Source organism: Gossypium hirsutum, chromosome D01, assembly GCF_007990345.1.
Source record: "Gossypium hirsutum isolate 1008001.06 chromosome D01, Gossypium_hirsutum_v2.1, whole genome shotgun sequence".
Classification (NCBI taxonomy): Eukaryota; Viridiplantae; Streptophyta; class Magnoliopsida; order Malvales; family Malvaceae; genus Gossypium; species Gossypium hirsutum.
Genome location: NC_053437.1, coordinates 16,482,176 through 16,496,715, shown reverse-complemented (window position 1 = coordinate 16,496,715; position 14,540 = coordinate 16,482,176). Strand labels below are relative to the sequence as shown.

The 14,540-nt window shown below is 38.3% G+C and overlaps 3 protein-coding genes across 3 annotated transcripts; 1 reads left to right on the top strand and 2 right to left on the bottom strand.

The window, feature by feature from the left end:
* Nucleotides 1–3,672: 3,672 nt before the first annotated feature.
* LOC107921700 (uncharacterized) lies at nucleotides 3,673–4,196 on the bottom strand. The gene is made up of 2 exons (XM_041086348.1): nucleotides 3,842–4,196; nucleotides 3,673–3,743 (listed from the first exon to the last, which is right to left on the bottom strand). Exons 1-2 carry the CDS (start codon nucleotides 4,194–4,196, stop codon nucleotides 3,673–3,675), a joined length of 426 nt encoding a protein of 141 aa, XP_040942282.1.
* A 1,315-nt stretch (nucleotides 4,197–5,511) lies between these two features.
* Nucleotides 5,512–6,348, bottom strand: LOC107921701 (uncharacterized). Its single transcript, XM_016851525.2, has one exon. The coding sequence runs from the start codon at nucleotides 6,346–6,348 to the stop codon at nucleotides 5,512–5,514; it is 837 nt and encodes a 278-aa protein (XP_016707014.1).
* A 915-nt stretch (nucleotides 6,349–7,263) lies between these two features.
* LOC107922073 (ATP-dependent zinc metalloprotease FTSH, chloroplastic) lies at nucleotides 7,264–10,440 on the top strand. Its single transcript, XM_016851907.2, has 5 exons — nucleotides 7,264–8,901; nucleotides 9,160–9,406; nucleotides 9,489–9,672; nucleotides 9,862–10,033; nucleotides 10,157–10,440. The coding sequence occupies exons 1-5, from the start codon at nucleotides 7,627–7,629 to the stop codon at nucleotides 10,376–10,378; spliced, it is 2,100 nt and encodes a 699-aa protein (XP_016707396.2). The 5' UTR covers nucleotides 7,264–7,626; the 3' UTR covers nucleotides 10,379–10,440.
* Nucleotides 10,441–14,540: the final 4,100 nt, after the last annotated feature.

Genomic DNA, 14,540 nt, shown 5'->3' with positions numbered 1-14,540 from the left:
TAAATATGTGTTTATGTTTGAGGTCATAATATGACATATTTAAGTTAATGTTTAAATGGAATAAGTAAAATAAATTGAAATTGGCATGTTTATAAATTGGATTTGAATGATGTTTTATTTATATGTTTTATGATATAATTGTGGTACCTATGAGGGTACATTGGTTAGACACCTAGGATGATTGTTTTGACATGTTTTGGGTGTGTTTAATCGTGTATTGATTAAGTTAAACGAATGATTTTTGAATTGCTTAATGTCCAAGCTTGCAGGGAATGATAAACTTGTTATTTAAGGTACATTCTGGCCATATGGCCGTATGAACCTTGCAACTTTGAAAATTTTTATTATTTTTCAAAAAATTCTCTGAGTTTCCGAATTAGTCCTGACTTGTTTCTAATACGTAATTTGGGTCTCGAGGGCTCGAATAAGAGACAATATGTATGAGTTTGATTAGTTTTGTCTTTAATATTATATGATATGAAATACTTGAAATTATGTTTGTTTGATCGATAATACTCCGTAACCCTATTTCGGCAAAGGATGTAGGTTAGGGGTGTTACAAAAAGTTTATGCACCAAATTAGAAAAAAAAATATGTCAAGTTTAAGTACCAAATGTTATAATAAGCCTAAAAAAAATAAATGAGAAAATTGCAAAAGGAATTGTGATAAAGGGGATTGTTAACATTACAAGAATTAAATTGATGGGATAATTATTTAAGGTTTAACTTGTTTGTATTTTAGTCACTTAACCTTTTTTGTTAATTTAATTATTTTTGTCAGCTTAACTTCTTTTTTTTAGGCACTCTATCGTTAAAATATTTTGGTCACTAAAAATAAATGCTAACGTAGTGATACATGCACGGATGGGGTGAAATTTATTAAACAAGCTGCCAATTTTTAAGTTTGGAGAATCAATTGACTTGCGACAACTTTTTGGATTCCATTCAGGCATTTCTGGGTTAAGTAGTTTCCATAGCATTCGAAGATTTATCTCTTTTTTTCAAAACGCACTTTGAATTATTATATTTCGAGTTCGAAAGCCCAAGTTATGACCGTTTTAGTGAAGACTGCGCGAACATAATTTATGGACGAGATTATTACGGAAATTACGAGTTTCAAACTTTTAATTCGAGTTTAAATCACACTGGGTTAGATTTTTAGGCTTAATTTTATTTATATATGAACTCAATATTGTATATTTTAAATATTTTAAGTTATTTAGGAATTTTAATGTACTTATCTAGTCTGTATAAAGGGTTATTCATTGTATACAAAGTCATTAATTGTTTCTAATTTTTAATTTGGATTTCTTGTTCTTTTTCTATCATTTATTGCTTGTTTTTATAGTTGTCCTTTTTAATTTTTAGATTCAACTTCAGGTTGTGTTAAACTCCAAATTCTTCTTCATTTGTCTTGAGTCCTAGATCTAATCAACAATTTGGACAAACTTATGGTCATGTTCCGCACATGGCCTTCTTTTGGGTCGAATAATAATAATTTGCACAATCCATCAATTTGATTCTAATTCTAAAAAGTTTAACAAATTTATCTCTCAATATTTACATATTTTGTTAATTTAGTCCTAATTTTAAAAAATTAAAAAATATATATAATTATAAAAATACAAAACTAATATAAAAAACAATTATATATTACAAAATATAAAAAAATACAAAAAAATGCGTTGAATATTTGTTAATATCTATAATATATATTTTCTATTTTTATATAAAAAGATTCTCTTAGTGAATGATATCGTGAGACATTTCATATTTAATTAAATAAAAAGTAAATTAAATTATTATTTAATATAACATTATTTTCTCTCTACCCCATTTTCTTCCCCACCCGTTTAATCCTTTGATTTTTCTTTTTATGAAATCTGGGTTTAATGGTTGAGTAATTTATTCTATAGTTCACATTCTCTTTTCCTCACCTATCTCAAATCTTCAAAACTCTGAATTGGATCCACCACCATTACCACAGCCCTTTGATTCAAAGCTTTAAAACTCTGTTGCTTTTATGTCGGTGAATCAGGCGGTGGATGACCCAACACACCACATACACCAGGCATTGTCGATCTGAGTTTTGGGGAATTTTCTTTGGCAACAAGACAAAGTAAGGATTTCTTGAATTTTTACCCCCTTTCGGTTTACCCTCTTTTTAATGCTCAAGTTCTAAAGAGGGAATACTTCAGTTGCTACCCCAAGGTAACCATAAAAAGAGAAGTAGAATCCAACTCAGAGAATAACACTCCCCTAACGCAAGGAAAAATAGGGAAAGGAAAAGGAAAACTGGTTTTTATATATTTTTGGTATTTTGAATCTTTTTATAAATATATAATTTTGAAAATATTAAGATCTAACCATTAGATTAAGCATGTAAAATTAAAAATGTTATTATACAACACAAAAGAAGAACACTTCCTAGTTATGTACATAACCGACTAAATTAATTAAAAAAATAGCTAAAACTTTAATGACTGTTCAAGAATTTATCCATCGCCAATAGGCCACATGGCCCTTTTACTTTTCATGTTCCAGGATGATTAAATTGTTAAGGTTCTAGTAAATTATATTTTTACTAGAATAATTATTATAAATTTTAAATAATAAAAATGTATAGAAATTCGATAAAATTAATCTTAATTGCTGAGATTGGTTTCTGTCACTTTGCAACCTCAACAATTCATTTTTATAATCACGGGATCATTGTACTTTTGTTTTTTTCCTTCAGTTTTTCAACTATGGATCAATTGAACTCAAAATGCCAATTATTGCCCACGGATGGTCCTCATTTTTTTCCCTGGAAATTTGAGAGGGGAGGTTTTAGGTTTTGGTTGCTCTAAAATCACAATGGTCCCTTCACTCACTTTCTACAAGCTTTTCCCAAATCTGAAGCTTTCAATAGGTATAGCCGTATACGGGACTCAATGCTAGTTCATATGCCCACGACCTCAAAATGAGACGATGACCATGATTGAGATTAAGAGGCTAGACTTCATACAGCATTGGGAATCCATTGCTGTAGCAAAGATGACATTATTCACTAATTTTGGCTATAGGGGTTCATTGTATTCTTTCATCTGCATGAGCTCAATATAAAGCTCGCTATTTAATGCAAATGTTAGTAGAGCTTTGTACAGGTTTAACAGAGAGAATACATGAAATCAATTAAAGGAGAATTAGAGCTTAAATTTGTATTAAAAATTATATGCACGTATTGTTGGATAATGTTGAGAATACAGGGGAAATAGTGGATGGCATGGCAGTTCCTTTCAAGGCCTTGGTAGCAATGTCTAATGCTAATGTTAAAGACTGGATCCTGAACTTTAGTGCTACACACGAAGCATAAAAATGATTCATTCTCACTTCTTACTCTTCATGTCTTTTGATCAGTAGTTTTCAGGATAAAAGAATTTTGAGAAGTAATAATAGTAATTGATGATGAGATTTTGGGGAAAAGATTCCTTCTTTGGCTTCATAATTTACATTTTCAATCTGTAGAAATATACGGCTTTTTGCAGACAAGCCCCCTTGTAAAAAAATCGGGGTTGTCGTTGGATATCACTAGTTTCATTAATGGTTGAGTAGGTTGAGAAGGGACATTCTAGTTTTAATCAAACACCTAAAGCCACACTCTAATCCCTCTTCAAGTTCTTGAATTGTTGATTAGAAGGCCTTCAAATTCTTCAGGGTCTTCTGCACTTGAGTCACAGTCACATCAATGCTTTCTTTTTTGCCTGATTTGTTCTTGATAATTAGAGCTTCTAAACCATTATCTATGTTATTTCTTTGTATACGGGCTTGGATTGGACCAATTTTGAGACTAAGGACCAACCAGCTGGCTTTGATTTTGGGGAGTAGAGAAATGACAATAGGGACTTGAACACTGTGAGACTAACAGCCTCAACTTCGTTGAGCATGCTCGCCAAGGCCACCAAGTCATTGTCTCTCTCCACGAGCGTCGCGTTACTTTTTTGCATCCTCTTCATGTTGCCAAAGCAGTTGCAAACAATTTTATTTACTTGTTTCCTTGAGATGAAGTACTCACTAATCTCATTCACTAGGCTTGATTTGCAACGAATCTTCCTGCGGAGGGACGATTCAAAATCTCGAACGCAACCTTTGATCTGAGAAAGAGCGTCCTTGGATGAGCTACATGTGTCCAATAACTTAAGAGATCCATCCAACATATCATCTACTAATTTCATGTCGTCTTTCATTTGAGAAAGCCTTCTGGGTGGCTTGCAACTGAAGTAGGTTATCAGCACATTCATACATCTTTAGAGTAGCCAAGTTCTTACATAGACTTGATGGAGAAGATGATGTTGCTTCCAAGGCTCTTAACCGGCGCAGTTTGTCCTCAACAGCGGCTACAACAGGGTGGGATTCGGATGGCAAGCTGTTGGAACGAGCATGGGATTTAGCTTTCATTGTTGTAATAGGAGCTTCCATTTTTTTTCTCTGTTTTTCTTGAAATACACACAATTCAAGGTTAGATGATCAAGTCATTCCAATGAGGCAGCTTTTATATAAGGTGAAGGCAACAGAAGGCATCTCTTTCATCAGTGTCGCATATTAGGATATTAGCTACTTTGTCCCCCCAGACATTAAGATGTAGAAGCCACAGCCCACACTATAATATTGCAAGCTCGTAAAAACCTTGTTCCATGACAGGACAGTGCGCCAATTACGGTCATGGTTTAGCATCTTCCAACGAGTGGAATCTTTTTTTTCTTTCATTCCCATGACAGCCATTAAAGCAATTCTTTATAGTCAGGATGTTGGTTCTGTCAGAGGGTCAATTATGTGAAAGACAATCTGATAGAAATGAATACTGGAAGTTGGCCCTTTAGGATGGTCAAAGGGATCATGACCATCCTCCAAGGGGGCGTAATATTTTATTATGAGATCAATTCCAAAAGCCAAGGTCTGCCACCTAAAATGTCTAATAAGAAAACAGAGTCGTATATTGTTCATGTTGAAGAGCAGTCAGCTGAGTTAACAGTTGCTGAAATTACACTACAGTACGGTTGGATATTAATAAGAGCGACACCATAAAATGAATTGGTTAAGGAATAAAATAATGAAATGCACGAGTGGCAAGCTATCATGGCTTCCTGACAGTAGACAACCAACATTGTAATGTAATAATCATGAAGATTGCGCAGATCTCCATGCAACAATTAAACGATGTGGTGCCGCAATGGAATCTTTACAGCTCGTTATTGAGTTGAAGTAAATGCAGTCCATGCGCATGGTTTTGATGAATAATCACATACCATTAGCTGAGAGGTCATTGACTCGGTTTCTCACCAATCCATAAAACCCATGGTCATCTCAAGCGTGGCTGGGACTTTTAGCCCTTGTATGGGAATATTAATAATAAGAAAAAATCAGAAAAAGAGAGGCAATTGGAGATGAATAATTTCCAATATATTGCTTTTCTCATGCTGTGTATGTTAGCAGTTGAGATCAAAATCATATGCTACAAAATTGTGTTGGTCATTAGTGGTTTAGTATGTTGAGAAGGAAGACTCTGGTTTTCAATAGTTGTCTAAAGATGCACTCCAAATCCCCTTCTGTTTCTTTGATGGTAGCTTGAAATGCCTCAAGATCTTTCAATAATTTTTGCACTTGTTCAAGTTTGATGTCTTTGCTTGACTTCAAGAGACTCAACTCGACTTCTAGTTTCTCGGCTTCAGTCGCTTCCATTCGGTCGCACAATGCACGCCTCGAGTGCAATAATTTTGAAAGAATAGGCCAGCCGGTAGGCTTTGATCTTAGCTTTGGAAGCAAAAGAAAAGATAAGAGGGAATCAAACACTGAAAGGCTAATTTCCTCAGCTTCTCTTAGCATGTTCACCACACTCACCATTTCAGAATCATTGTCCAACACCACCGATTTACATTTCCGGTCCATTCCCTTCAAATTTCTGATCATTTTATTCATTTCTTTCCTGGTGACCATATAAGCTCTGATTTCACCTTCCAAGCAGGATTCACGGCCAGTTCTTCGCCTGAGGGAGGATTCAAGTCCCTGCAAACCCTCCCTCATCCGAGACAAAACATCTCTAATGGTGCCACACGCGTCCAATACTCTAAGAGATCCATCCAACGCATCCTCTAAATGTTCAATACAAAGAGCTCTGGGAAACTGTAATTGAAACAAATCATCAACTCGGTGGTACAATTCTTTTAAACCTCCCAATCTGTTGCTCATGGACGAGGATGTTTCTTGTTGTGATGCCCTCAATCTGGTTAACTGCTCCTCAACACTTACAACTAGTGGATGAGTATTGATTGGCAAACTGCTTGAACGAACATGACCACTTGAGGCAGCCATTTATGTGTTTCTTTTCTGTGCTTTCTAAACAACCCAAATTGATCTTAATATATATAAAGGAGAAACGGATAAGTGTTAAACTCTATAATTCCAAGCTTGCATTGGCTGTCATGTCGTGAGTTCCGGGGCAGCTCTACAGCTTACTCAATTATGGATATAACACGAGAAAAATTTAGATTATTATCAAACCCAAGCTGGGATTGATTTAATAGCTAAAACCAATTATCTTCTTTAACAAAAATATTATAGACTCTGGACCGATGGAAGAAGAATATTGGCATATCATTCTTTGGCATATCATTTTGAAGAAAGAGATGAAGAATCTTCGCGACTATTAAAAATGATAGCCAACATAGAAATTGAAGATTTTTCATCTCATATTCTGAAAAAAATCAGAAGCACATGGGAGAATTGAAATTTATCAAGACTTTCATTTGATTCATTAAATTTGAATGAAATTGAAGAAATGAATCTAGACAACATTCAGGAATAATAAAGTAAAAAAATGCTGATACCAAGAAATGAAGCAACTAAAAAAAGGCATCCACTAGCAAACAAAAAGTTTGGCAATATAAAATCTATGATGTAATAATCACAAAAAAATAAAAAAATTTGTAAGATAGACACAACAAAGTAATTATGATGCAATCAATTATGGAAACAACCATTAATGATGTCAGGTTACAATCAATTCAACTATGCAACGTGGAAACAATCAGATGCATGCAATTAAAGAAGTACAACGTAGAAATAATTACATCCATAAAAAAAATAAGATCCTTATCAAGAGCACTATGTGGGACACTGTGGGATTCAAAAACAATTGTATAGAATTAAGAAATTTAAGAAATCAATTGTATAGGCAACCCAAATCATTAACTTAAATATAATGATGTAAGTTGGTAGGCGTGCAATTAGGCAAATGGTATCTCAATTGGAAGTCCAACGATTTCCTCAAAGAAATTAGAAAATAAATTACAAGGTATGTGCAGACAAAATAAAGGTACAGAAATTGATGTGAGAGATAGGAGAGGTGAGGAAGAAGATATTTAAAACGGATGGATAAAAGGAGGAACACGTAGACGCAGGCCCAGCGACATCAAACTCCATGGCGTTGCTTAATCCAACTCTCTTACGCCTCCCAAATCACTAACTTCAACTCAGCCACACCATTTGATTTCTTCATTTCACACACCAACTCAACAATCAACCTATTAATACCCATACCATCCCATAGTAAGAGGATCTGATTGTCTACCCTCTCATTTACCGCCATCAATGGCTAACTCTCTGCTCTCTTCTAACTTCTTTGGTACTCAACTTTTACTGTCTCCTCCAACACCAAAAACTACAAGAAAGTTGCAGGTTACTCAATCCATCCTCAACAAGAAACCCAACTCTAGCCACAGTGTTAAAACCCTCCAATCTCATGCCACTATTGCTGCCTTACTCTTCTCTTCCGTAGCCCCACAAGCACTCGCCGTTGACAACGCCCCACCCACTCCCCCACCTGTAATTGAAGCCCAGCCTACGAAGCCAAGCCCATCGAACCAGTCGCCCTTCTCCCAAAACCTCCTCTTAACTGCTCCCAAGCCTCAATCTCAATCCTCCGATCTTCCGGAGGGCAGCCAATGGAGGTACAGCGAATTCTTGAACGCAGTCAAGAAGGGGAAAGTGGAGAGAGTCAGGTTCAGCAAAGACGGTTCTGCCCTCCAACTCACCGCCGTTGATGGCCGTAGAGCCACCGTGATTGTCCCCAATGACCCTGATCTCATCGACATCTTAGCCATGAATGGCGTCGATATTTCGGTATCCGAGGGTGATTCCGGTAATGGGCTTTTCAATTTTATTGGGAATTTGCTTTTCCCTTTCCTTGCTTTCGCTGGATTGTTCTTCCTCTTCCGTCGGGCTCAAGGTGGTCCAGGTGGCCCCGGTGGGCTTGGCGGACCCATGGATTTTGGACGATCCAAATCCAAGTTCCAGGAAGTGCCAGAGACTGGTGTTACCTTCTCTGACGTAGCGGGAGCTGACCAGGCAAAATTGGAACTCCAAGAGGTTGTCGATTTCTTGAAGAACCCAGACAAGTACACAGCTTTAGGAGCTAAAATCCCGAAAGGTTGTTTATTGGTTGGCCCTCCTGGTACTGGAAAGACTCTATTGGCGAGAGCAGTAGCAGGAGAAGCCGGGGTTCCGTTTTTCTCATGCGCTGCTTCTGAGTTTGTGGAGTTGTTCGTTGGAGTAGGTGCATCCAGAGTAAGGGACTTATTCGATAAGGCCAAATCCAAGGCTCCTTGCATCGTCTTCATTGATGAGATTGATGCTGTTGGGAGACAGAGAGGAGCTGGTCTTGGAGGAGGAAATGATGAGAGAGAGCAGACAATCAATCAGTTGTTGACTGAGATGGATGGATTTTCAGGGAATTCTGGTGTCATTGTTTTGGCAGCAACCAACAGACCGGATGTTCTTGATGCCGCTTTGTTGCGGCCGGGTAGGTTTGACCGGCAGGTTACAGTTGATAGGCCTGATGTTGCTGGGAGAGTGAAGATTCTCCAGGTTAGTCATTTATCAACACATTGCTTACTTGATTATTTCAATGCATTTGGCATATTGTGAGTAATATGAATGCTTGCACTTGGAAAGCAGTGTTAGAGTTGTTATGTCATGGTGAAATTCAATTCTCTTTCAATTAGAAATTTAGTGAAATAATTTGTCATTAGCTTGCGACTTCATTGTCAACCTTTGCTTGGCCCTTTGTTGTTCTAAACTTTTAGTGCCTTCAATCCTATTAAGCTTTCCCGTATTTCATTGTAGGTGCACTCCAGAGGAAAGGCACTTGCAAAGGATGTTGATTTTGAAAAGATCTCTAGGAGGACCCCAGGTTTCACCGGAGCTGATTTGCAGAACCTGATGAATGAAGCTGCCATTCTTGCGGCCAGGCGCGACCTCAAGGAGATCAGCAAAGATGAAATATCTGATGCTCTGGAGAGGATCATTGCTGGACCAGAGAAGAAAAATGCTGTTGTCTCTGATGAGAAGAAGAAATTGGTTGCCTATCATGGTATGCACTTGTTCCCTGGTTGTTGCTTTAGCTATGATTTGATGCTGGGTATTTGACTTGCTTTATGCACTTTGGTTTGCAGAGGCTGGCCATGCTTTAGTTGGTGCACTTATGCCTGAATATGATCCTGTAGCTAAGATTTCTATCATCCCTCGTGGTCAAGCCGGTGGCCTTACCTTTTTTGCTCCAAGTGAAGAGAGGCTTGAATCTGGTCTCTACAGTCGAAGTTACCTAGAGAACCAGATGGCTGTTGCACTTGGTGGAAGGTCAGTTTCTCAAGTTCTATCTGTCTTAAAAATTTTGTGTGAGGCAAATGCCCAACCTTAATCATAAGCCCCTTTTAGTGTTGGATGAGATAGGATGGAATCTGTCACCATAGGTAGAAAGCGAGAACATCTAGCGGCATCTTTCTACTCAAATTATCTTGAGGAGTTTTCTCCTCATTACTTGTGCAGGATTGCCGAAGAAGTAATTTTCGGGGAGGAAAATGTGACAACAGGAGCATCGAATGACTTTATGCAAGTCTCACGAGTGGCAAGGCAGATGGTTGAAAGATTTGGATTCAGCAAAAAGATTGGACAAGTTGCCATTGGTGGAGGTGGTGGCAATCCTTTCTTAGGTCAACAGGTAAATTTTTCTTCAATTTAATATTTACTAATGTTGTATTTATAGCCTGCATGATCTCGTGCCCTCTCCGAGCTTTTGTGGGTGGTTGTTTAACATAATCTGACTCGTAAATTCCATTCTTAGATGTCATCACAAAAAGACTATTCCATGGCAACAGCAGATGTGGTGGATGCAGAGGTAAGGGATTTAGTAGAGACTGCATACACAAGGGCAAAGCAGATAATCACAACTCACATTGACATTCTCCACAAGCTTGCTCAACTTCTGATGGAGAAAGAAACTGTTGATGGAGAAGAGTTCATGAGCCTCTTCATTGATGGAAAAGCTGAGCTATATGTTTCTTAGATCGTACATTATATAGTCCCCATTCAGTCCTTGTATAACTATGACCCTCAAATGTTCAGATTCATCTGTGTATGCTTTCATAAGATAGGGAAAAAAATCTCAATACTTTTTCTTCCTGTAATTGAGAAAACCTATGATGTGGCCATGAAAATTGAAAATGGAACACAATTACAGTTTTTTGTCTAAAAAAATAGATGATTATTTCGCCTGTTATAAACATTAAATTATAATTGGGTGTAAATTTTGCTAGTAGTTATGAAAGTTTTACATTTAATTTTTGTACTTTACATTGATCAGTTTTGGATTTTTTTTTAATTTTTAAAATTTTAAGTCGGGCAATTTATCAATAAAAGTTCCTTTTTTTCAAAATTTACCGAAATGGGCCCATTTTTTAATTATTTACCGGAATGGGACTTTTTTCGGGAAATTGCGTTCACGTCAGCGCGATGTCAGGGTACGCGCCAGGAAATCGCGTCCATGTCAACGCAACTTGCTGAAGTGGAAGGAAATCGCGCCCTCAAGGACACGATTTCATTTTACGTCAGCAAGTTGCGCTGACGTGGACGCGATTTCCTGGCGCCACGTATCGCATTCCGGGGGACGCGATTTTACTGATTTTTCCACGTTATGTTTTTTTGGCTTTTAGGGTTTAGGGTTCAAACTTTTTAGGGTTTTAGGTCCTAGAATAAATAATTTTGAGTTGACGTTTCTGATCAAATAGTATAAAATTGCTTCTAACAGGATGCTATTTGAGAAGAATTTATAAAATCGCACCCTCGTGGACGCGCTTTTGCTACAGTAGGTCACAGAAGAAATAATTATTTTTTTGACGTTTTTGAGCAAATAGTATAAAATCGCTTGTAGCAGGATGCTATTTGAGAAGAATTTGTGATATCGCACCCTCGTGGACGCGCTTTTGCTACAACAGGTCCCGGAAGAAATAATTTTGAGTTGACGTTTCTGAGCAAATAGTGTAAAATCGCTTCTAGCAGGATGCTATTTGAGAAGAATTTGTGAAATCGAGTCGTCGTGGACGCGATTTTGCTACAGTAGCATGTTTGGGCTGATGCTATAAATTAGGCAGCAAATGTTCTCAGAATGCATAAGTCACAGCAGAAACAATTTAGAGAGGTTAAGAAGGTTAGAGTTTCAAATATGAGTGAACGTATTAGTGCTGTTATTTACTACGATGGTGAGGTTTGCCACACCGAGAATGGTGTTGTTTTTTTGTCAGATAATACGGTGTGACTGGTTTTTAACCAGAACATAGATTTGACAGAACTTCGTAAAAGAATTAGGCGTAAAATTTTCGGAACGACGCCAATGAAAGTTCTGTCTATCACGTATCGATTTTGTTCATCTGTTGATCCGGTGACATATGACTCGTTCGACATAAAAGGTGCTCGTAGCTTGGAGGCGATGGTGCAGACTCATCTTGCTAGTGGAGCAGCTTATATTGAGTTATATGTACAATTTACGTCGCCAATTGATGTACTTGCGACCGGTGTTCAAGATATATACATGACCCTTGGCCGACACTCAATTAGCGGGTTACAAAATACGGAACAGCCCATATTCGGTAACGGTGTCGAATGCACATCCCCCGCACGACACTGTTGGTGGATGGGACATGTACGTCGGTGGCTCAACGTTTGATGCTGGAAATACATACTGGGGAACGGCATCAAGTTCTAGGGGTGGCAATCTACATCCAATTGGGAACGTTATCAAATGCCCAAAAGAACGGATGATGTACTCCCTACGACGTCAACTGGTGAGGGGACCTCATACGCTGTAGATGATTGTGGGTTAGAAGATGACTCCAATGTGGATCCACCTCGAGAGCCCGGACCGGATGGTGCAGAAGTTGGCTTATTTTCTGAACCGGAACCTATTCCAACAGAAGTTGAAGATGTTGAAAGGAGTTCAAATGAGGAAGAAAATCCACGATTCAGAGCATACTCACCTCCAGCCCACATGCATAATGTCGACCTGTCTGCAGATGATGCGTTAGAGTTTCCAGATCTACCACACCGATTGCGTGATCGTACAAGTTCGGGGGGTAGATTTCGGTGAACTTGAAGTTGGTAATCAGTTTACCAACAAGGATAGTTTTATTGGTTCTTTGAAACAACATAGCATCAAAAACGGCGTTAACTACCACGTCGTTAAATCAAAATCTGATAAGTTTGAGGCGAAGTGTGCAGTGCAAGACGGCACATGTTCATGGAAAATCTACGCCTCGTTAAGGAAAATGACAGGGTTGTGGGAGATAAAAAAGTATAAAGGTCCACATACATGCGCTGCAGGTACAGTATTGACTATATCTGAATAATACTTTTATTATACAATGTTGCATTATTTAATGTACTCCCTCTGTAGGTGTTTCACAAGTTCATCCCAAAATGGATTCAGCTATGTTAGCTAGCTTGATACTACCCACTATAAAAGCAGATCCTAAGACTTCAGTACCGGTGTTAATTGCCAATATCCGTAGCCAAATGGGGTACACGCCCTCTTACCGAAAGGCTTAGATAGCTAAGCAAAAGGCGTTGGAGAATATGCATAGTGGGTGGGACGCCTCATATAATGAAATTTGGTAGTGGTGTCAGGTGCTAGAGAGATACGTCCCAGGTGCCATCACAGACCTTGAAACGGAACATGCGTACTACAACGGCCGATTGCTATATGGATGCCAAGTGTTCAAACGCCTGTTTTGGACCTTTAAGCAATGTCAAGACGTACTTCCATACTGCAAGCCGCTGGTACAAATTGGCGGTACCTTCATGTTTGGTAGGTATACTCATCGGCTATTGCTTGCAGTGGCACAGGATGGTTATGGGAGAATTCTTCCAATTGCATTTGCAATAACACCAGGGGAGTTGTCCGATGAATGGGATTTCTTTCTCTCTAGGTTAAGGAGGCATGTGTGCCCCCAACCTGATATCTGTGTTATTTCAGATCGGGGCACCGGTATACTAGCTGCATTTGATCGAGAGGGAAGCTTGTGGCAGCGCACACACCATAGATATTGCCTAAGACACGTTGCTTCGAATTACTACAGGCAATATCCATCTAAGAGCGAACGACGACAAGTGACCAACATGGGTATTTAGTCTATATCTGTGTTATATCGTTTGTCAATTTGAATTAGTTTTATTGGTAGAAGTGATATAAATTATTCGCTATGATCTTATATTGGCAGGGTATGAAATAAATAAAGATCATTTTCACGAGATGTTGGCAATTTTACGATCCCAAAACGGAGAAGGGCTGGACTACCTTTGTAACATACGTTTCGAACAGTGGGCACAATCATACGATGGCTGCCTACGATATGGTCATATGACGTCGAACCTGGCAGAATGCATAAATATTGTTCTTAAAAGAACGCGTCATCTACCGATAACATCGGTTGTACGAGAGACATATTTCCATTTGGCGGCGCTATTTCCAAAGCGAGCAGCAAGTTATGCAGGTCAGATGCAGGGAGGCCATGTATTGTGCAGTAAGGTAGTTCAAGAAATTAACAAGGCCAAGGCGAGGGCAAACACCATGCACACAGTGTGTCACGATCGAGACAATTTATGGTTTCGCGTGACAGAGTTTGACAGGCCGCACCAAGGTGTTGTTGGCGGGCAATATCGTGTACATTTGCGAAACAGGACTTGTGACTGTAGGAAGTTTGATGCACTTCGTTATCCATGCACTCATGTTATTGCAGCTTATCAGAAACTTCGTCTGGATCCGATGAGTTATGTGGACGAAGTGTACAAATTAGAAAACATGTACAACGTATGGAGACACGTTTTCCCACCGGTCCCAGATGAATGTAAGTGGTCGTCCGTATCTCTTGCTCCTTTTAAGCTGTTACCGGATAGAGAATTGCGTCGCAAACCAAAGGGTCGACCTTGCTCCACTAGAATACGTAACAATATGGATATCCGAGAAACAGCCAGTCAACAGAAGTTGTGCGGATGGTGTAGGAATACAGGCCATACAAGTCGATCATGCCCTAATCGAAATAGTTGAATGTAATTTAAAAAAAATTATATTTTTTCAATTATTATTTGATAATTGTATTAATTGTTACTAAAATTATCAAATAGTATAAATTTATTAATTGTTAGTACCAGTCAAAACATTTTACCAAATCTAACAT

Coding starts and splice junctions, on each gene's coding strand:
- LOC107921700 (XM_041086348.1), bottom strand. CDS start 4,196: ATGTTGGATGGATCTCTTAAGTTATTGGACACATGTAGCTCATCCAAG. Junction 3,744..3,841: donor CCCAAAATCAAAGCCAGCTG/GTTGGTCCTTAG, acceptor AGAACAAATCAG/GCAAAAAAGAAAGCATTGAT.
- LOC107921701 (XM_016851525.2), bottom strand. CDS start 6,348: ATGGCTGCCTCAAGTGGTCATGTTCGTTCAAGCAGTTTGCCAATCAAT.
- LOC107922073 (XM_016851907.2), top strand. CDS start 7,627: ATGGCTAACTCTCTGCTCTCTTCTAACTTCTTTGGTACTCAACTTTTA. Junction 8,902..9,159: donor GGAGAGTGAAGATTCTCCAG/GTTAGTCATTTA, acceptor ATTTCATTGTAG/GTGCACTCCAGAGGAAAGGC. Junction 9,673..9,861: donor GCTGTTGCACTTGGTGGAAG/GTCAGTTTCTCA, acceptor TTACTTGTGCAG/GATTGCCGAAGAAGTAATTT.